Source organism: Trachypithecus francoisi, unplaced genomic scaffold (genome assembly GCF_009764315.1).
Source record: "Trachypithecus francoisi isolate TF-2019V2 unplaced genomic scaffold, Tfra_2.0 Lachesis_group0, whole genome shotgun sequence".
Classification (NCBI taxonomy): domain Eukaryota; kingdom Metazoa; phylum Chordata; class Mammalia; order Primates; family Cercopithecidae; genus Trachypithecus; species Trachypithecus francoisi.
In genome coordinates this window covers 66,396,180-66,418,100 of record NW_022681453.1, presented here as the reverse complement: position 1 = coordinate 66,418,100, position 21,921 = coordinate 66,396,180, and the positions used below count along the sequence as shown (strand labels likewise).

The following is a 21,921-nucleotide window of genomic DNA, read 5'->3' as shown; positions in this document are numbered from 1 at the left end:
AGTTTAACATGAATTCAGATGTGAATTACTTTTTAGCATCAAATAATAGTGATAACAGCAGTAAGAGTTACAAAGAATAAGAAACACAGGAGAAACTTACTTTCTTTGCATAGTCTACTCATACGGGAGGCCTGGCCCTGGGATCCCGGTCCGCGCCCGCCCCGACTCTCCGCCCCCCGCACCCCGAGCCCGCAGGAGAGGGTACCCCGAGGGCCCAGGGGCACCGGGCCTACCCACCCGGCAGACCACTCGCCTCGGTGCGGACAGCACAGGGAAGAGGGGGAAGCAGCTCTGCTGGGAACAGGGAGGGACCTCCGGGGAAGCGAAACTGAAACTTTGCGCCTAGTCGGCGGGGCGGGCCGCGCCTTTACCCCAGTCCCGGCCCAGCGGCGTCCCGGAGCCCCCGCGCCCTCCGGACGCGCAGAGCCATGGCCTCCGACCTGCGCCCGCCGTCCCCTCTCCTCGTGCGGGTGTCCGGGTCCGGCGTCCGGGTACAACGGAAGCTGGAGAGCTACTTCCAGAGCTCTAAGTCCTCGGGCGGCGGGGAGTGCACGGTCAGGCCCCAGGAACACGAAGCCCCGGGCACCTTCCGGGTGGAGTTCAGTGAAAGGGCAGGTGAGCTTCGGACGGTCGGGCTGCGAAAGCCGAAAGCTGTCTCTGGGGGCCCGGCTCCCGGGTTTCCAGGCGGACCCAGTTCCAGCTGACCTAGGGGAGAGGGCGGAAGAAAGTATGTCACTGTGCGGTGGCGGACAGGGACGGGGCCCTGCTGCCGAGAGACTCACTGAGACAGTGAACACTCGGTGGAGGATAGGGCCTCACATGTGCCCGGTGCGGATCTGGCTGACCCTGCCCTAATGTGGATGCTTTCCATATCCTCATTCTAACTTAATTTCTCAGCTGTCATCTTCCATCCCCCAGATGCCTGTCAGCTGCCGTACTTGCCATTCAGGGATTCCACTTGTATGTTTTAAATGGTTCCATTGTTCCTTCCATGAACAAAAGGATGTTCCATTTTGTATTTTTGAGGATTACAAAAGTGATATATGCTCACTATTGAAATAAGAGAAAAGAGTAAAAAAGAAAACAACCTGGAGATAAACAATGTGTCCATTTGGTGTATTTCCTTCCTGCCCTTTTTTACGAATGCCAGCAAACACACGTGTATTTACACAATTCGGAGTCTGCACTTTTGATTCCTGCTGTTGTAACTTACCTGTATAATGAGTATTGAAATGGGAGACCGGGCTGGGTGCGGTGGCTCACGCCTATAATCCTAGCACTGTGGAGGCCAGGTTGGTGGATCACCTGAGGCCGGGAGTTTGAGACCAGCCTGGCCAACATGGCGAAATTCCGTCTCTACTAAGAATACAAAAATTACCCTGGCGTGGTGGTGCACACCTGTAATCCAAGCTACTCCGGAGGCTGAGGCAGGAGAATCGCTTGAACTCGGGAGGCAGAGAGGTTGCAGTGAGACGAGGTCGCACCATTGCACTCCAGCCTGGGTGACAGAGTGAGATTCCGTCTCAAAAAACAAAACAAAACAAAAAAAGGAAGGGAGGGAGGGAAAGAAATAAGAAAGGGGAGACTGGAGACAGTTTCAGAAACATGACGTTTAATGAGTGGACAATGTTCCATTGTCGTTAAGCTTTCAATTCTGTAGTAAAACTTAATCCGCACACTTTAAAACTCTTAATAGCTCCCCGATTTCCTCCATTGCCAACCCACCATTTCAGGATGCAGTGAGCAGCCTTACTGGGAGGTGCTGGGACAGGGTACAGACACAGGAATGAGAGGATTACTTGAAATCTCTCCCATTTTTATGTGTGTATATGTGTGTGTTTAATGTTTCCGCTGAAGCTAAGGAGAGAGTGTTGAAAAAAGGAGAACACCAAATGCTTATTGACAACAAACCTGTGCCCATTTTCCTGGTACCCACTGAAAATTCAATAAAGAAGAACGCGAGACCTCAAATTTCTTCACTGACACAGTCACAAGCAGAAACACCATCTAGTGATACGCATCAACATGAAGGACATATTCCTAATGCTGTGGATTCCTGTCTCCAAAAGGTGAGTATTGAAAGAAGGAGCTGGCTGTGCCTGTGCCTCCTCTCCAGTCACCAGCCTCATGTATTATTGATCCAACACCCATGTGCTGGGCACATACATGGGAGCCAGGCACTGTTTTAGGCACTGGACACAGAGACGAACACAACAGACAAGGTCCCTGCTCTCAGGCGGCTTATATTGGGGCCCAGGGCATGCACAGAAAGACAGTAGGCAAGTAAAATAATTAGAACCATTTTATTTATTTGGAGAGAAACAGGGCTAGGGCAAGCAAAGGGAAGATGGGGGTGGTGTTACTTCTTTTTTCCCCCAACAAGACAGAGTGTCACTTTATCACCTAGGCTGGAGTACAGTGGCATAATCATGGCTCACTGCAGCGTTGACCTCCTGGGCTCAAGCAATCCTCTCACCTCAGCCTCCTGAGTAGCTAGGACTACAGGTGCCACTACACCTAGTCAATTTTTTTTTTTTTTTTGGTAGAAACAGGGTCTCACTATGTTGCCCAGGCTGTTCTCAAACTCCTGGGCTCAAGCGATCTGCCCGCCTTGGCCTCCCAAAGTGCTGGGATTACAGTCATGAATTACTGCGCCTAGCCTGGTGCTACTTCTAACCAGAAATCAGAGACAACTTGACTGAGGAGGTGATGTTTGGCCTGCAACTTGAATGATGACAAGATTCATTCAACAATAGATATCCACTGCTTAATGTGTTCCAGGCACTGTTATAGGAGCTGGGGAGGCAGCCAGGAACATGGCAGACTCTGCTTCCGGGGATGGCACCTTCTAGTGAGAGAAACAGACAATATTAATAAACAAATAAATATATAATAAAATGCCTGCCAGTCATATCTGCTAGAAAGAAGAATAAGTGACAGACAATGACAGAACCACCATTTAAAATAGGATGTCTGGAAAAACCTCAAGTGAGATAACATCTCTAGCCAAGTGGATTTCTGGGGGGAAAATGTCCTAGAGGGAAGCGTAGGTGCAAAGGCCCCAAGAGCTGACATTCTGAGGCCCAGAAGCTTTAAGGAAGCCAGTGTGGTGGGGAGGGCAGTGAGCAAGGGAGAGAGGTGCTAGGAACTCGGGAAGGTACACAGAAGACAGGCCTTTGGGGCTGAAGGTAAGGATTTTGGATTTTTAACTTATGTTGGGGGATTCATCAGATAGTTTTGAGCCAGGAGAGAGGGCGATCTGGTTTATATTTCTAAACGGTCACTCTGGCTGCTGTTGGAAAACTGAACATAGGAAGGGGCTAGAATGGAGAGTCAGAACCCAGTTAGGAGGGGTTGCAATGCGCCAGGTGAAAGATGATAATGGCATGGACTTTGGGTGGCCTTGATAGAGGTGTGAAAAATGGCTGGATTCAGGAAACATTTTGAAGATCTGGAGGAAGGATCTTACATGCAAAGTCCTTGAGAAGGAACAAAACATTAGAAATTTTGCTTTTATATTACATTTAATTGGCCTCTGTCCTTTTTATCTTAACCTGGCACGTCTTATATTTGAGCTTCTAAAGGCCAGGGTTTAGAAGGGACCAACAACTTCGCATGCAGTCAGGTGTTTAGTTTAAAAAAGAAAAAAGGAGGAGGAGTGAAGAAGAGAAAAAATAGTCATAGGAAAGCCATTTTCCTCAGCTTTACGGCTCCCTTCCAAGTTCACAGACATTTGTGAGGGCCACGACAACTTGCCCAGAGAGCACAAGTGCCTTCCCTTGACTGCTGTTCCCAAGATCAAACAGATAGTGGCAGTTGTAGAACACAGATCTCTTGGCCATGGAGCTTTTAGAAATGCTCATGCCCAGGCTCCACTGCAGACTAGTTAACATCAGAATCTCTGGGGATGTGCTTGGGCTTTGGCTGGTTTGTTTTTCCCTGAACTTGCCAGATGAGTCTTATATGCAGACAGGGGTGAGAACCTCTGGGATGTAGCATGCTGTATCCTCTAAAAAGGATTTGAGGCCGGGCACAGTGGCTCATGCCTGTAATCCCAGCACTTTGGGAGGCCGAGGCAGGTGGATCACCTGAGGTTGGGAGTTCCAGGCCAGCCTGACCAACATGGAGAAATCTTGTCTCTACTAAAAATACAAAATTAGCCAGGCGTGGTGGCGCATGCCTGTCATCCCAGTTACTCGGGAGGCTGAGGCAGGAGAATCTCTTGAACCCGGGAGGTGGAGGTTGCGGTCAGCCGAGATCATACCATAGCACTTCAGCCTGGGTAACAAGAGCGAAACTCCAACTCAAAATAAATAAATAAATCAATAGGATTTGAAAGAAGTTGCCCCTGCTTGGGAAAGATGTAGTGGTTGTTTCTCTAGTCTCTATGCATTCTCCTGAAGAGAAGATGGTAGGTCTGCATGCTGAGAGGTTTTATTTGTTCCTGTTCCTTTTAAAATTTCAGATCTTTCTTACTGTAACAGCTGACCTGAACTGTAACCTGTTCTCCAAAGAGCAGAGGGCATACATAACCACACTGTGCCCCAGTATCAGAAAAATGGAAGGTCACGATGGAATTGAGAAGGTGTGTGGTGACTTCCAAGACATTGAAAAAATACATCAATTTTTGAGTGAGCAGTTCCTGGAAAGTGAGCGGAAACAAGAATTTTCCCCTTCAATGACAGAGAGGAAGCCACTCAGTCAGCAGGAGAGGGACAGCTACATTTCTCCTTCTGAACCAGAAACCAAGGCAGAAGAAAAAAGCAACTGTTTTGAAGTTTCCTTGCCTTACTTTGAATACTTTAAATATATCTGTCCTGATAAAATCGACTCAATAGAGAAAAGATTTGGTATAAACATTGAAATCCAGGACAGTTCTCCAAATATGGTCTGTTTACATTTCACCTCAAGTCAATCAGGTGACCTGGAAGGAGCTCGTGAGTCTTTTGCTAGTGAATTTCAGAAGAACACAGAACCTCTGAAGCAAGAATGTGTCTCTTTAGCGGACAGTAAGCAGGCAAATAAATTCAAACAGGAATTGAATCAACAGTTTACAAAACTCCTTATAAAGGAGAAAGGAGGAGAATTAACTCTCCTTGGAACACAAGATGACATTTCAGCTGCCAAACAAAAAATCTCTGAAGCTCTTGTCAAGACACCTGTGAAACTATTCACTGTCAATTACATGATGAATGAAATTGAGGTTGATAGTGCCCGCTATAAACTTTTAGAAACTGAATTACTACAGGAGATATCAGAGATCGAAAAAAGGTATGACACTTGCAGCAAGGTTTCTGAGAAAGGTCAGAAAACCTGCGTTCTGTTTGAACCCAAGGACAAGCAGGTAGATCTATCTGTGCATGCTTATGCAAGTTTCATCGATGCCTTTCAACATGCCTCATGTCGCTTGATGAGAGAAATTCTTTCACTGAAATCTTTGGGCAAGGAGAGAAAGCATTTATATCAGACCAAGTTTGCAGATGACTTTAGAAAAAGACATCCAAATGTACACTTTGTGCTAAATCAAGAGTTAATGATTTTGACTGGTTTGCCAAATCACCTTGCAAAGGCAAAGCAGTATGTTCTAAAAGGAGGAGGAAAATCTTCATTGGCTGGAGAGAAACTGAAGGAGGATCATGAAACACCGATGGACACTGATAGCGATGATTCCAAAGCAGCCTCTCTACCACTCAAGGGCTCTGTGAGCTCTGAGGCCTCAGAACTGGACAAGAAGGAAGAGGGCATCTGTGTCATTTGTATGGACACCATTAGTAACAAAAAAGTGCTGCCAAAGTGCAAGCATGAATTCTGCGGCCCTTGTATCAGCAAAGCCATGTCATATAAGCCAGTCTGTCCCACATGCCAGACTTCCTATGGTGTTCACAAAGGAAATCAGCCAGAGGGAAGCATGATTGTCACTGTTTCAAGAGACTCACTTCCAGGTTATGGGTCCTGTGGCACCATTGTGATTAATTATTCTATGAAAGGAGGCATACAAACAGTAAGTATTTCTGAAGTCCATGGGTTTCTTGCCACTATGCTACGATTACCAGGGCAAAAGAGACTGTCCTATTGCCTATTAGACAGTAGATTTCCCAAGGAATTATCTCCAGGGTCATGTGCAAGGGATTGAAATAGTGGTAAAGGTCACAATGTTTGCTGATAATTCAAATATCTTTTGTGTCCATTTCTTAAGACAGAGAAAGGGTAGGTGGAGATTATATCTTGAGATGGGGGTATCAGGAAGGTGGACAGTGTTTCCAGCATGAATTCAAGGAAAGAGGAGAAATATGGGTTATTAGGAATATCAGCATAACTTCAATACTTTTCTTGCTTTTGATTTGCTTTATCTACAAATGAACACATCTATACCTATAATAAAAATTAGACAGGGCACTGTTTTCACATGACATTTTCTTGTCCTCACACAGGGAGAACACCCAAACCCAGGAAAGAGATACCCTGGAACACAGCGAACTGCATACCTGCCTGACAATGAGGAAGGAAGGAAGGTTTTGGAACTGCTTCGTGAGGCCTTTGACCAAAAGCTGATTTTCACAGTGGGGTACTCTCGCGTATTAGGAACCTCAGATGTCATCACTTGGAATGATATTCACCACAAAACATCCAAGTTTGGAGGACCAGAAAAGTGAGAGCCTTTTGGGATGTAATGGCTACTCAACAGATTATAGGGATTATGAACTACGGCAATTTCTGGATGTGGATATAAGAAGAATCTATAGCAGTGGTATTGGGTATAGTCAAGTATTTTGAGAGATGCTAGTCAGGGATGATAATCTCAAAGACAGCAAGATTGGTCCCCATCAACTTCTACCCTGTCAGCTATAATGTACTATGGAGTTATTTCAATTTTGCACCAAAGGGCAGGGGGGTTTTGAATCCAGGATGAATACTATATAAGCTGATTTAATTTAAGGCTTGGTGTCTATTTGAAGGCTAGATGCTAGGAATGTAACTTACTTTGCTTTCTTTTAAGGTCACCTTTCTTTTTCCCCTCTTCCCCCACCAGTCCACAGAGAACCTGAAATCACTTGACCAATAATATTCTAGAAAAAGTCTAAGTTGTGAGGAGACTATTGGTAGAAACTGTATTATAGGAAATCCAATTGTTCTTTATGAAACCCCAATAGGATTCCTCAGACCCTTGGTACTAAAGAAATAATATATACCCTGAGACATTTTCAAAACCTGAAATTTGAAAATCCTACTAGTGTGTGATTACAACGCCCCAATAAAACACAGTATATTATTATATTTTTATGAGAGTCACTACTTACCATAAACTGAAAAGTTTTAAGAATTAACATAGACATGAAGCCTCAAATTAAATCAACTTACTTACCATTCATCTTGGATTCTCAAACCCCCTGCCCTTTGATGCAAAATGTAATAACTACATCACGTTAATACTTTGGAGTTGGCAGGGTAGAAGCCAGGTTGAAAGGCAGATGTTGGCCAGACAGCTAGGCTCACTCAATAGCTAAATGACTTGCATCTGCAAACTTAAAAGTCATGATACGTCATCCACCTTCAGGATTACTTGTGAATGTTTGCAACACTGGATATTAAATCCTTAAATGCTGGATATCTGTTGCACATATCGGAAAAATTTGTGGTGACACTAAAGGAATTTTTCTTTCTCCAGGTATGGCTACCCTGATCCTTCTTACCTGAAACGTGTCAAAGCGGAGCTGAAAGCGAAAGGAATTGAGTAAGAAAACTGCTGGAAGATGTCTTAAATCAAGCTTTCAAAAAAATATATTTTAAGAGGCTAATTTTATGCCAATCTAAATCCTTATGTAGAAAAGACTTTGAAATTTTTCTTCTTAAGAAATGGTTTGTATAAGAATAAGAATCTGCTAGTCTGTCATTTCTGGAGTGATATTTTTTTTGAGACAGAGTCTCGCTCTGTCGCCCAGACTGGAGTGCAGTAGTGCGATCTCAGCTCACTGCAAGCTGCGCCTCCCGGGTTGACGCCATTCTCCCCGCCTCAGTCTCCTGAGCAGCTGGGACGACAGGCGCCCGCCACCACGCTCGGCTTATTTTTGTTTTTGTATTTTTAGTAGAGACGGGGTTTCACCGTGTTAGCCAGGATGGTCTTGATCTCCTGACCTCGTGATCTGCCCGCCTCAGCCTTCCAAAGTGTTGGGATTATAGGCATGAGCCACTGTGCCTGGCCCTGCAGTGATACTTTTTACGGAAGACAAAAGCCCCCCACATCTGTGTAAAATCTGCTGCAAGGGTGTCATGCCTCTTGTGTCATCACTGGGGTTAGAGGTGGGTCTGAAATCATCTTCTATGTCCTTCAGTTGAACTATCAGCTGCCAATTGATCCCTTTTTCATTGCCATCTCTGGGATGGTTCTTCATTTTTTTGTGTGTTTTCCCCTTAATCTCTACCTGTGAACGTGAAATTCTATTGTAAATGGGAGGAAAAAGGGTTGGTTGTGGGAAATTAAAGACCCATATTCCGCTTTCTTACTCATGGCAAGAAAAGTGGCCATGAGTAGGGATTGGGCAAGCATTGGTAATAAATGGAATAAGACTAATTATTATTATTATTATTAGAGATGGAGTCTCGCTCTGTCTCCCAGGCTGGAGTGCAGTGGTGTGATATTGGCTCACTGCAACCTCCACTTCCCGGGTTCAAGCGATTCTCCTGCCTCAGCCTCCCCAGTAGCTAGGGTTACAGGTGTGTGCACCCACACCCGGCTAATTTTTTGTATTTTTGGTAGAGATGGGGTTTTGCCATGTTAGCCAGGCTGGTTTCAAACTCCTGAGCTCAAATGATCCTCCTGCGTTGGCCTCCCAAAGTGCTGGGATTACAGGCATGAGCCACCACATCCACCCAAGACTATCATTTTTAATGGCCAAGAGCCTAGTATATAGTTGGTGCCTGTCAGTCTGTTTGTGTTGCTATAAAAGAACACCTGAGACTGGGTCATTTATAAAGAAAAAAGGTTTGTTTGGCTCACAATTTTGCTGGCCAGAAGGTTGGGCATCGGGTGAAAGCCTCAGGCTGCTTCCATTCATAGCCAAGGGTAGCCAGAAATCATATGACAGAGAGGAAGTGAGAGAGAGATGGGGGGGAGGTGCCAAGCTGTTTTTAACAAGCAGTTCTTCAGGAAATGAGAATGAGTCACTCCCATGAGAACAGCACCAAGCCATTCATGGGGGATCTGCCCCCTTGACCCAGACCCCTCCCATTAGGCTTCACCTCCAACACTGAGGATCAAATTTCAACATGAGATTTGGAGGAGGTCAAACAAACCAAACTATAGCAGTGTTTCATAAAATTGTGTTGCCTGACTTAGATTGCTAGTAAGCCAGCAGAGGGATATTTGCCTCCAAAATCTTTGGCAGAGGCAGGAGTAAGGAAGCCATTTCTAGAGTCCTGGCTACTAATTTGGAAAACTGAGCTTCTTTCTTTCATTGTTTTTTGCCTTAAGAGACAAGGCCTTACTATGTTGCCCTGTCTCTTAAGGGAAAACATCAAGACTGGACTTGAACTCCTGGGCTCAAGCCATCCCCCAACCTTGGCCTCTCGAGTAGATGGGATTATAGGCACGTGCCACTGTGCCTGACTTAAGTTTCTTATTCTAGAACACTTGGAGCCTGAACTCTGACCAGGCCCCTCACTTGAGCCTTTGCTTTCTGTTCCTTGTAAACTGCCATATTGGGTGCACTTGCCCTGCCACAGTAATGCTACATATTTCTGAGCATTGTTTTTCTCTAGATAATTTTGTACTTTTGAGTATACCCCACTTCCAAGTGTTTTTTTGTTTTGTTGTTGTTGTTGTTGTTGTTTTGAGACAGGGTCTCACTGTGCCCCCCAGGCTGGAGTGCAGTGGCTGGAGTGCAGTGGCACAATCACGGCTCACTGCAGCGTCAACCTTCTGGGGCCAGGTGATCCTCCCACCTCAGCCTCTCAAGAGGCTGGGACCACAGGCGTGCACCACCATGCCTGGCTTTTTTTTGTAGAGATGGGGTGTCCCTGTGTTGCCCAGGCTGGTCTCGAACTCCTGGGCTCAAGGTATACTCCTGCCTTGGGCTCCCAAAATGTTGGGATGACAGGCGTGAGCGACCATGCCTAGCTCACTTCCAGGTTTAACAGACGAACTTACTCTAGTTTCCATTTCCATCATTTTATAATAACCGTAGCCCACATTGTAGTAGTTTTTCAACCCTTAACTCCCACCAATTCATGTTTTCACCTTTAAATTCCTTCTCGCTGATACTCTCTCTGGACAGAAGAAAGGTGAAATAAGCCTACTATAAGGAATATATGACATGCCAAATTTTATTTTTAAACGGTTCTTCAAGTCAGATTAAATAATAGCAAATTATGTGATTATCCATTTCCCAGCTTCTCTCCAAAAATATGGTAAACAAGATGCCTTCTTCTTTTCCCAAAGATACACATACACACGTACAAATTTTTTATCAGATAATAATAGCTAATATTTAATGAGTACTTAACTTATTTTGTCCCCTTTACAACAGATTTACATACGTGTGATTGATACAATTCATATTCCCATTTTATAACTGAGAAAACTGGTGCACTGAGAGGATAAGTAACTTGCCAAAGGTCACACAGTTAATAAGTGGAAATGCTGGGACATGAACCAGGTAGTCTGTCCCCATAGCTCTGCCCCTGAGATCTGTACTGTCTCCCATGAGGGTACTTCTCCATGGAGCAGGCTGAGGCGAACCTTTTATTCTGGGCTTCTCTCAGAAATGGATTCCCACACAGTACTCAAAGCAAGTTTCCCCAGAGGAAATCCTATTTGAAGAACTTAAAAACTCAGAATCTTTTTCTTTGTCCAGAGAGTTGAGGAAGCTCAAGCTAAATGATACATGATTTTTTAAAAAATCAGATTATAAATTTTGTTTTTGGTGATTCATTAAATTCTTTACCATTATAGTTATTTTCTAGCTATTCATCTTTTAGCTAAATTTGTTCCAAAGAAGGAAAAGTTTGGTTTCTACTAAGTTCTGGATGGGAGATTGCACTGTGTGTGATGTGCAAGTTTCATGGTATGGGTGACTGGAGAGCATTTGGGTTACTGCTTTTTACTCTTTGGAAGGTGTTATCTGTATCTGCTTTAAATAAAGTTAAGGATTTGGAACAAATTGTGTTCTCTCCCTTCTTTTTTTTCCCTTTCGGTTGAGATTCTGGGTGTTTCCTACAACACACACAGGATACAGTTGTAAAACATGTGCATGGAGGTCTTCAGTTGATTTGGTGTGTAGCTGCTTTCTAAATTATCACAGTACAACTTAACTACTCTTGACTTCACTGCTGTTACTTTTGGCTGTAAAAATCACATTTCTCAATATTTTTTCCTTATAACACATAGATTATAAAGATAAAAGTAGGCTGAAGATTTCATCTCTTCTCTCCTAGAGAAAGCATATGCAATACCCTATCAAACTATATTTGCCCCCTCCTTGCTTCTCGAGGTTCTGTTTCACCTCTCCAACATTGGTGCTGAATTACCCAGACAACTCATTGAGCACTATTAGATCAGGGGCACCCTTCTCTCCAAAGAAAAAATAAAATAAAAGAATAATACTGACGTATTTGATGCCTCCCTGAAAATAGCATCAAAGTAGTCATTAGAAGAAAAATAAGATCTTTATTGGATTTCCTTACACTTACTGTAATAGTTTAGTGTTTACAAAAATTAGTCAGGCATGGTGGTGCACGTCTGTAATCCCAGCTACTTGGGAGGCTGAGGCATGAGAATTGCTTGAACCCAGGAGGCAGAGGTTGCAGTAGGCTGGGATTATGCCACTGCACTCCAGCCTGGGCAACAGAGCGAGACTCCGTCTCAAAAAAAAAAAAAGTTTAGTACTGTTTTTGGTTTGATTTCCATACAGAAGTTAGGTACTATTTCCTTTTTTATCAACTGGGTCATTTTTATTGATCAGATCTAAAACACAGAGCTCGATGCAAAGATTAACATATTAATAATTTTGGAGGTCCAAGCCCAAGGAGAAACAAAAAGAGAAGTGAGGCAAAGTAAGATGTAATGCAATGCAGTGCTAGGAGTTATCACCCTGGTTCCTGCTTCACAATGAGCCTGATGCTGCTGTTCTGGGAATTACATTTAGAGATCCACTGTCCTAGAAAATAGAGTTTAAACTCAGCAGCATGGCCATTAGAGATTTCTCATGCCACTTTGCATACTTTGTGTTCCTTCCTCACCACCAAGTCCCTAGGGTTCAGTCACACCAGACTACAAGATTTTCCAAAGCACAGTCTATACTTTCATTCGTGTGATCTTTGTTCTGTGTAATCCACCCCGTACTCCTGCTCTCTGCATAACAGATGATGAAAAAGAGAACTCTGAAGAGAGAGAGGGAGAGAGAGACACGCCTCATTCTCATTCTTCACCTCATTTTCCTCTTAGAAAATCCCCTACTCATCATCCAAGGTCTTACTGAAATGCCACTGCTATAGAAACTTTTCTCCAATCTTGTCTCTAAATTACAACAAACCACTGGTTTCTGTTATCCTAACACTTTATATATATCTCAGTGCAAATATGATACCAAAACCCATTGCTTTGCTCTCTGCCTTGGAGGTGGTACTGAGGGCTGACCTCTGAGTACCACATCAGCTCCATTCTCTGATTACTCATTGGGTTCTGCAGTGGGAGATACCAGCACGAGACTGGAAGGCAGAGGGAGAGAGTACTTGGGATGCTTATACTCCCCTGGCTGTCTCCCGAAAGCAGTCATGGGTCCTACCTGCTGGCACTTTCCTATGGGTATAGCTCTTACCAAGTTCAGGAGATGCCCCCTCCCTTGCCCCTTCAGCCTAGATGGTAAGGAGAGGAGGCTGCTTCACCATCTCTCACTGGTTTCCTTAATCCTTTGCCCACACCTGTGTAAATAATTTCTTTATTAAATTATCCTCAATGATTAATTTTGAGTATACCACCAGTATACTGCCAGGACTTTCTGTGATACACCAGGTAACTGTATTAATCTATGTTTTATTTCTCCATCTCCTTACTTCTACCCTCACTCCAAAGAGAAGGGATCTGTGTCTAATTCATCTTTATAATCTTAACACAGTGCCAGGCATATCAAAGGCCTTCAATACGAGTTGATTGAATTAAATAATGCCTTGTTGGTGTTTGGACGAACGGAGGCAAGATGGCGCAGTTCCGGGTTCTTCACCGTCAACTTTCCTGCGCCGGAGAAAGACAGGGGTTGACTGCGCAGGCGCAACCCGACCTCCGATGGAGAAAAACCGGAACCCGCCTAGCCACGCCTACCGCCCGGCTCCCCACCGGCCTATGTCCCACCGACTGCCCTCCCACTCCCAGGCCCAGGACATAAAAGCCGCTTCCGGCAGGCGCGCTGTGCGAACTTCCTCAGCCCCCACTCCTGTCGGGACTGCTTTAGGAACCTCGCCCGAGAGCTCCACCGGGTGACTCCCCCGGCCTCCCCTGCCAGAGACCAACGGACCTCACCCCTCCCCCACAAAGCTGGCTGACCAAAAAATAAATTTGCAGTTTTGCTCCTAGCCTGGCCTACTCACTGGTCCTTTAATACTCGCCCTGGTGAGGCTAGAAAGCAAATCAGTTTCCTGGAAAGCAAATCAGTTTCCTAGAAAGCAAATCAGTTGGTGCCGAAACCCAGGAGGAGACCCCTCCTCAGGCCTCTAAGGATTGAGGAACCTCCTCCTGCTTCAATGCCGCGGACGGACCAGGACCTGAGAACCACTCTCTCACTGCCTGATTTCCAGCGTCCCTTCCAACTCTTTACAGATGAAAGGCAGAAAGTGGCAGTTGGTCTCTTAGCCCAGCCTTTCGGCAGCACCCACCGCCCTGTGGCCTATATATCCAAACAACTAGACCCAACTGTACAAGGCTGGCAACCCTGTCTGCGTGCGTTGGCAGCAGCAGCCTGCCTGACCCAGGAAGCGAAAAAACTCATTAGAGGCAGTAATCTAACAGTCCTCTACACACACCGTCTTCAGGATCTCATCTCTCATAGAAGTATTAGCCACTTAACTCCATCCCGGCTCCAACTTTTCCATCTCTTATTCATAGAAGACCCCACTGTTACTTTAGAACTTTGCTCCTCTCTAAATCCAGCCACTTTACTGCCAGACTCTCTTAAACCACCTCATACTAAACATTCTTGTCCTGAAGTCCTGGAGGCTCAACCCTTTAGCCACCTACACTTGCATGACCGCCCCCTTCAGAATGCACAACTAACCCTATTTGTGGATGGTAGCTCCTTTATCAACCCTCAAGGAAACAGACAGGCAGGATATGCAGTAGTTACCTCCTCCACAGTTTTAGAGGCAAAACCCCTACCACAAGGGACCACATCACAGCAGGCAGAACTCACTGCACTAACCAAGGCACTTCTCCTATCAAAAGGAAAAACAGTAAACATATACACAGATTCTAAATATGCTTTCCTAATTGCACACACCCATTCAGTCATCTGGAAAGACAGAGGGTTTTTAACCACCTGTGGTACCCCTATTATCAACAAAAACCAAATACTCAAACTACTGGATGCACTGTCAGCACCTTCCAAGGTAGCCATTATACATTGTAAAGGCCACCAAACTCCATCTAACCCGATAGCAGCTGGCAATAGTTTTGCCGACACCACTGCCAAATTGGCTGCCGGATTCTCCACCCCCACGCTTCCCTCTATTTGTTTTCCCTCTCCTCAATATATCCCTACTTACACCCAAGATGAAAAGTCCAAACTATTACAGAATCCAACAGCCAAACTAACTACAGACGACTGGATATATATTGATAACAAATTAGTCATTCCTGAAACACAACTCCATACCATTCTAACAGACATACATAATTCTTTACATATAGGACCCAAAGCCTTATACAATTTTCTAAATCCCCTCCTCCACTGTCCAACACTGCAAAAACACTTACTTATAATCAACCAGCAGTGCTCTATCTGCCTAAAGACAAATCCTCAAGGCGCATTGCGTAGTCCCCATCCCAGCCACCAACTCAGAGGACACCAACCAGGCGAAGACTGGCAAATTGATTTCACACATATGCCAAAACATTAAAAATTCAAATACCTCTTAACCCTTGTGGACACCTTTTCAGGGTGGATAGAGGCCTATCCCACCACAGGAGAAACCACTAACATTGCTGCTTCAATACTCACTGAACATATTATCCCTAGGTTTGGCCTCCCGGTCACCCTTCAGTCCGACAATGGTCCAGCATTCATCTCCAAGGTAGTCCAACAGGTGGCAGCACTCCTACACATCACCTGGAAACTCCACATCCCTTATAGACCTCAGTCTTCTGGTAAGGTAGAAAAGGCTAATGGACTCATCAAACAGCTCACCAAACTCTCCCTCAAGACTCGACAATCGTGGGGAACTCTCCTTCCTTTAGTAATAACCTGGCTGCGGGCAGCCCCACGGAGTCCAACAGGCCTCAGTCCATTTGAATTAGTTTACGGCCGGCCCCTCACCCTCCAGCACTTACCCACCCTTTCTTCCCCGCTGGCAACTTATCTTCCATACCTCACCCTCTTGAGACAACTCCTGAGACAACATGCAGAACTAGCACACCCCCCTCCAACAGACACCTATAGCCCACATCTCTCGCTCAGCCCAGGAGACCAAGTATACTTAAAAGATATCCAAGCCAAAGATCTTCAACCCAGGTGGAAAGGTCCCTATACTGTCCTCCTATCCACATACACAGCAGCCAAACTTCTAGGACACACGCACTGGGTCCATATATCACAATTAAAAAGGCCCCCACAGAAGACAATCAGTGGACATCTACTAGACTTACCTCTACCCGTCTCAAATTCACCCAACTCTCCCAACCACCACGTGTTCCCTGACCTCTTACGCTTATCCTGATTTCTCGCCATACTCTATATAAACATAACAGAATTCCAATATCTTACCCCAGATCCCTACTTGCCTCCAGATAATAGCCCATCACAGTGGGTTTCCTGCTTACCTTTATAGAACGTCTTCAGTGGCAAGGTGTACTCTGTGATTACACTGAAGATGAAGTCCTGTTTCATATTTATAGTACTATCTTTTTCTTGCATTTCAATCTCTATTACTAACCCAACTTTCATATGGAGATTTTCTATAGTTGAGACCTGGTCACACAAAAATAAACAGCACTCACAGCTACAAGGCACTGCTGACTGCCCCCCTTCAGGCTGCCAACCCCATCTTACTATAAATTTCACCCTATCGTGTTGCAGTGCGGCCAGAGCTAAGGCTCTCTGCTTCCTGCACGATCAGACACATTACAATTGTAAGACTTACTGGAAACAAAAGAACCTAGGATGCCCTTATATTTATTGTAAGATCCATTATGCAACCTTGAGACAGGAGAAACCCACTGCTCTCTTCACCATTGCGAATCAACGAACCCCCCTTCAATACCAATTAAATATCAAAGACCCATGGGACCCCTGATGGGCAGACGGAGTCAAAGGTGGACTCTACACAGGCTACACAATTCTTAGTTCATTTCCCATGGCTACTCTCCTAATAAAAAAGAACACTTGTCCAGCAAAAATCCCTTCCTCAAAACATACAAGTCCTACAGAATTTAACCTTAGCCATACAATCACAAGAACAGGCCTTACAAGATCAATTACACTCCTCCAATAAAGACCCCTTCTCATGGTTAAAACTAGTCCGTCAAGGGTTAAACCTAACACAGGCAGCCAACCTAACAAATCTCTCCCACTGTTTCCTCTGTGCGGCCCTTGAAAGAGCCCCTTTAGTGGCAGTCCCTTTACCTACTGCTTTTAAGGCTGCTACAACTAACTCTACAAGCACCTCCCAAAAACCGTTCTTACTCCAAGTACCACTATACCAAAACCCAGAAAGTCCAATCCTTCCTTTCTGCTACTCTACCCCAAACACCTCCTGGTGTAATTATACCCAGCCACCCGCTAAGACCCAGATGGCTCCCATCGGAGGTTATTTCTGGTGCAACAAAATTCTCTTCAAGGTCCTTAATCACACATCCGTTGGTCAATCCCTCTGTGTCCCAGTGTCCCTAGTACCTAGTTTAACCTTATATAGCAAAGCAGAAATAGCTGAACTTGTCATACAATTTAACCCTCCTCCTAATAACCTCCAAAAACGGGCTGTCTTCCTTCCCCTAGTCATCAGAGTCTCCCTGGCCTCCTCCCTAGTGGCATCAGGGCTTGGAACTGGGGCACTTGCCCACTCGGTACAGTCTACCCGATCTCTAGCAGCTCAAATCCGAGAGGCCATAGAGGCTTCAGCTGAAAGCCTGGCCTTTCTACAGCATCAAATTACCTCAGTGGCCCAAGTAGCAGCACAAAATAGGCGAGCATTAGATTTACTTACTGCCGAAAAAGGAGGAACATGTTTCTTCTTAGGAGAAGAATGCTGCTATTACGTGAACTAGTCAGGCCTAGTAGACTCTAACATTCAAACCCTAAACAGGATTAAAGCAGAATTAAAAACCTACAATACCCCCTTCACCCCCGGACCACCGATATGGCTGCTGCCCGTGATACAGCAGATGCTCCCATTCCTAATTCCCATACTAATCCTCTGTTTTGTCTTATGTCTCGCTCCTGTTTTAATCAAATTTCTCCGAGCCAAAGTTCAAGAGATCACACGCATCACCTTCAACCAGATGCTTCTTCATCCATACGTCCAAATACCAACCATAGACCCCATCCTTAACGACGTCCCTTAGCAGCAGGAAGTAGCCAGACAGACCACTGAACTCCTTATCACTATTATCAATAAAAGGTTGGACTGTTTGGACGAAAGGAGGCAAGATGGCGCAGTACCGAGTTCTTCACCGTCAACTTTCCCGCGCCTGGGAAAGACACTGGTGGACTGCGCAGGCGCAACCCGACCTCCCACGGAGAAAAACCGGAACCCGCCTAGCCACGCCTACCGCCTGGCCCCGACTGGCCTATGTCCCCCCCACTGCCCTCCCACTCCCAGGCCCAGGACATAAAAGCCGCTCCTGCGGGTGCGCTGCGGGAACTTCTTCAGCCCCCACTCCTGTCGGGACTGCTTTAGGAACCTCCCCCTAGAGCTCCACCGGGTGACTCCCCCGGCCTCCCCTGCCGGAGACCAACGGACCTCACCCCTCCCCCACAAAGCTGGCTGACCAAAAACTAAATTTGCAGTTTTGCTCCTAGCCTGGCCTACTCGCTGGTCCTTTAATACCCGCCCTGGTGAGCCTAGAAAGCAAATCGGTTTCCTGGAAAGCAAATCCGTTTCCTAGAAAGCAAATCAGTTGGGCCAGAGGGGAACCTGACTCCAGCCCCGGCTTAGGGAGCACAGGAAAGAACCCAGTGTATTTTTCTAAAGATGGGTGTGTAGGGAGATTTGGGGGGCAAGGAATGGGATGCCCAGCAGAAAAGGAAAGGAATACTGATTTTTGTGTTTTAATGTGTCAGGCATTCTACAGACTTTATCTCATTTAATCTTCATGATAACAACATAAAATAGCTATGGCTGTGCCCACTGTACAGATGCTATCGACTAAGGCTATACAACTAATAAAATTGCAGAGCCCAGGACTTTGACCCAGGATTTGTCTGGCAGCAACGTCTCTCTCAAAGGTCGACAAAATCCTGAGGCAGCTGTTTGCAGACTCGAGGCCTCAATGTTGGCAGAAGCGGTATTCAGAAAAAAGAAAGCGAAAGAAGTTCGAGGCACAAGCCTGTTGGGTGGGACGCACCGGCAGTCTGGGCAAGCCGAGGATGGTTGCCTCAGGCCCCTTCAGGCAGCTGCTCTGAGTCCAGGGGCTCTGACCTACGAAGAACTTGCGAATCCAGTTGCACATGTACTTCCAGAGCCCGACGAGATCCTGAGGCGGGGAGCGTGCGGCTGGCTGGAACCCTTGGGCGTTTCAGGCCTTCTGCCTCTCTTCCTTTGGGAGGATGATGGTGAGCGTGGGGGACGGGTGTGGGAAGGGGACAGCAGGGCTGAGCCCGGGGCCTGCGAGACCCAGCAGCCCGGGCGGACGCAGAGACCCCACGCCAGGCAGAACCCTCTCTTCCAGAGGGTGCTGACTATAGGGACTTCCCTGTTCCGGAAGAAGGGGGAGCGTGCTGCTTCTTTTTCCTTAGGATTTCTCGTCTCCCCCGACCCCCACTTAAGTTTAAAAGTTCTTTATAAAGTTTGAAGGGATATGAGTCCTTTATTTGTGATATGTGTTATGAATGTGTCCTCCCAATTTATTTTTTGTTTTTTGAGTTTGCGTATGGTGGCTTTTTTTTCTTTGCCATGCAAATATTTTAAATTTTGTGTAGCCAGACTTACCAGTCTTTTATTTTATGACGTCTAGACTTTTAGTCATATTTTAATATATAGCTTTTAGTCACATTCTTCCCTACACCCAAGTTATAGAAGAATTCACTTATGCTTACTTCTAATACTTGAACTGATTTATTTTTTACATTTAGATCTATAATACATTTGGAGTGTGTTATTGTGTGTGGTTTGTGGAGTGAATCTAATTACTTTTTTTTCAAATGGGTGTCAAGCTGTCCCAACACCATTTATTATAAAGGTTATCCCTGTCCCAGTAACTTGAGATACCAGCTTTATGATGTACTAGACTTTCATATGTAGTTTGGGTATTTCTGGACCTTCTCTTTTCGTCCATTGACCTGTTCATTCATCTGCTTTAGAGAGGCTTTGCTGTATGTTTTTCCTAGAGAGTGCTTCCTTGTCACTGTTTTCCTAGCTATTCTTGTTGTTTATTTTTCCTTATGAACTTTTCTGATGTATGATCAGTTAAAAAAAAAAAAAAGAAAGAAAAACTCTTTGGAATTTTTATTGGGATTGCATTAAATTAATAAATTATAGAGAACTGATATCTTTAGGTGGTGTTGACATGGTCTAACCTAATGTGCTGTGAAAGACTGAGAATTTGAGTATGTAATGTATATGATATTAAATTGTGAATTGGTGGGACATAGGTAACAGCTTATCAACAGTTGTAGATACTGGTACTTCATATCCTCTTAAGGAAAATTTGCCTCCAAATTTTAAGCTGGAAAGTCACTAAAATGACTTTTAAAAAGAATTACAATACACGACTTTTTAAATTTTGTGTGTGTGTGTATGTTAAGAATTGTGTACAAATTGAAATTTCTGTGTACTGATCCTTGACACAACCAGTGAAATCTCCATTATGAAAGAATGTTTTGAAGCACGTACAAAAGGAAGCAAAACATAGGATGCATTTTCATTGTTTAAGTCGACTTTTGTGTCTTTAGGAAGGTTTATAGTTATCTTCACATAAAATATTTCTTGTTTAATTTTTTCTCAATATTATATATGAGGTTTTCTCATTCGCTGTATTGTCTATTTACATGTATGTATGCTTTGATGTTTTCTTTCATTTTAAAAAATTAAGGTGTAATTTACAGACAGCTTTTCTATATTTAGAAAATTCACACTTTTCAGTGTATAGTTCTGTGAGTTTTGACAAACGTTTACCAGTACAATGAAGATAAAAAAGAGTTTTCTATCAGTTTCTTTGTCTTCAACCTCTTCACTCAAGATGAGCTCCTGGCAACCACTAGGGGTCATATTTTGGTCCCTAAAGTTCCAGAATGTCATGTAAATAAAATCATCCATCAGAGAGTCTTTGGAGCCTTAGGTATCACCAGTTTGCTACTGCTTTCTATTAATAGTTAAATTCCACTGTGGTCAGAAAACATATTTTTCATTATTTGAGTTCTTTAAAACCTATGTATTGAGGGCCGGTGGCTCACACCTGTAATCCCAGCACTTTGGGAGGCCAAGGTGGGTGGATCACTTGAGGTCAGGAGTTCAAGATCAGCCTGGCGAACATGGTGAAACCTCGTCTCTACTAAAAATACAAAAATTAGCCAGGCCTGGTGGCACACGCCTGTAGTTCCAGCTACTCGAGAGGCTGAGGCAGGAGAATTGCTCAAACCTGGGAGGCAGAGGTTGCAGTGAGCTGAGATTGTGCCATTGCACTCCAGCCTGGGTGACAGAGCAAGACTCTGTCTCAACAATAACTATACACACACACACACACACACACACACACACAGAGAGAGAGAGAGAGAGAGAGAGAGAGAGGAGAGAGAGAGAGAGAGAGAGAGAGAGAGAGAGAGAGAGAGAGAGATGTTTGTCTTATGGACAGAATACGACCTATCTTGGTAAATTCCCAAGCACACTTGAAAACAAAATACATTCTCTCACTGGGTAGAGTGTTCTATAAATGTGAATTAGGTGGAGTTGGTTGTTGTTCAAGTCCTCATGTCCTTACTGATTTTATGTCTACTTGTTCTATCAGTTATTAAGAGAGGATGATGAAATCTCCAACTATAATTGTGGATTTGTTTATTTTCTCCTCAGAGTTCTATCAGTTTTGGCTTCATATATTTTGAAGCTCTGTTATTAGGAATAAAATGTTTAGGATTATTTCCTCCTGATGAATTGATTCATTTGTCATTATGAAATGACATTTTTACCCTTGATAATATTTGCACTGAAATCTACCAAGTTTCTTTTTCTTTTATTTTTAAAAATAATGATAAAATACATATAACATCAGATTTACCATCTTAACCATTTTTAAGTATACAGTTCAGTAGTGTTAAGTGTTTTTACATTGTTGCATAGGCAATCTTCAGAACTTTTTCATCTTGCAAAACTGAAACAGTACGTATTTTTTTTGGGGGGACTGACATTTCACTTAGCATAATGTCTTCAGGGTTCATCCATGTGATAGCATGTGTCAGAATTTCCCTCCTTTTTAAGGCTGAATAATATTATTATGTATATATAAACATATTTTGTTTATACATTCACCTATTAATGGATTTGGGTTGCTTCCATCTTTTGGCTATTGTG

General features: G+C 44.4%; 3 protein-coding genes across 8 annotated transcripts in view; 2 read left to right on the top strand and 1 right to left on the bottom strand.

Moving 5' to 3' along the window:
- The window catches only part of PARP9 (poly(ADP-ribose) polymerase family member 9), a 38,353-nt gene extending 37,558 nt beyond the window's left edge, over positions 1 to 795 (bottom strand). For 2 of the 5 annotated variants that reach the window (XM_033211022.1, XM_033211026.1), the window contains exon 1: positions 234 to 366. The gene's annotated coding sequence lies outside the window, so the exon portion shown is untranslated. Of the gene's footprint in view, positions 1 to 233; positions 377 to 440 lie in introns of those variants that run through there. The other 3 variants (XM_033211025.1, XM_033211023.1, XM_033211024.1) reach the window with 3 other exon arrangements.
- Positions 286 to 11,156, top strand: DTX3L (deltex E3 ubiquitin ligase 3L). The gene is made up of 5 exons (XM_033211027.1): positions 286 to 615; positions 1,858 to 2,069; positions 4,466 to 6,001; positions 6,432 to 6,649; positions 7,667 to 11,156. Exons 1-5 carry the CDS (start codon positions 429 to 431, stop codon positions 7,734 to 7,736), a joined length of 2,223 nt encoding a protein of 740 aa, XP_033066918.1. The 5' UTR covers positions 286 to 428; the 3' UTR covers positions 7,737 to 11,156.
- Positions 11,157 to 18,408: 7,252 nt separating this feature from the next.
- Positions 18,409 to 21,921, top strand: part of PARP15 (poly(ADP-ribose) polymerase family member 15) — a 52,084-nt gene continuing 48,571 nt past the window's right edge. Inside the window, exon 1 of one of the 2 annotated variants that reach the window (XM_033211020.1) lies at positions 18,409 to 18,968. In XM_033211020.1, the coding sequence (XP_033066911.1) occupies positions 18,966 to 18,968 (3 nt within the window). In that variant the 5' untranslated portion in view covers positions 18,409 to 18,965. The remainder of the gene's footprint in view (positions 18,969 to 21,921) is intronic. The other variant, XM_033211021.1, reaches the window with a different exon arrangement.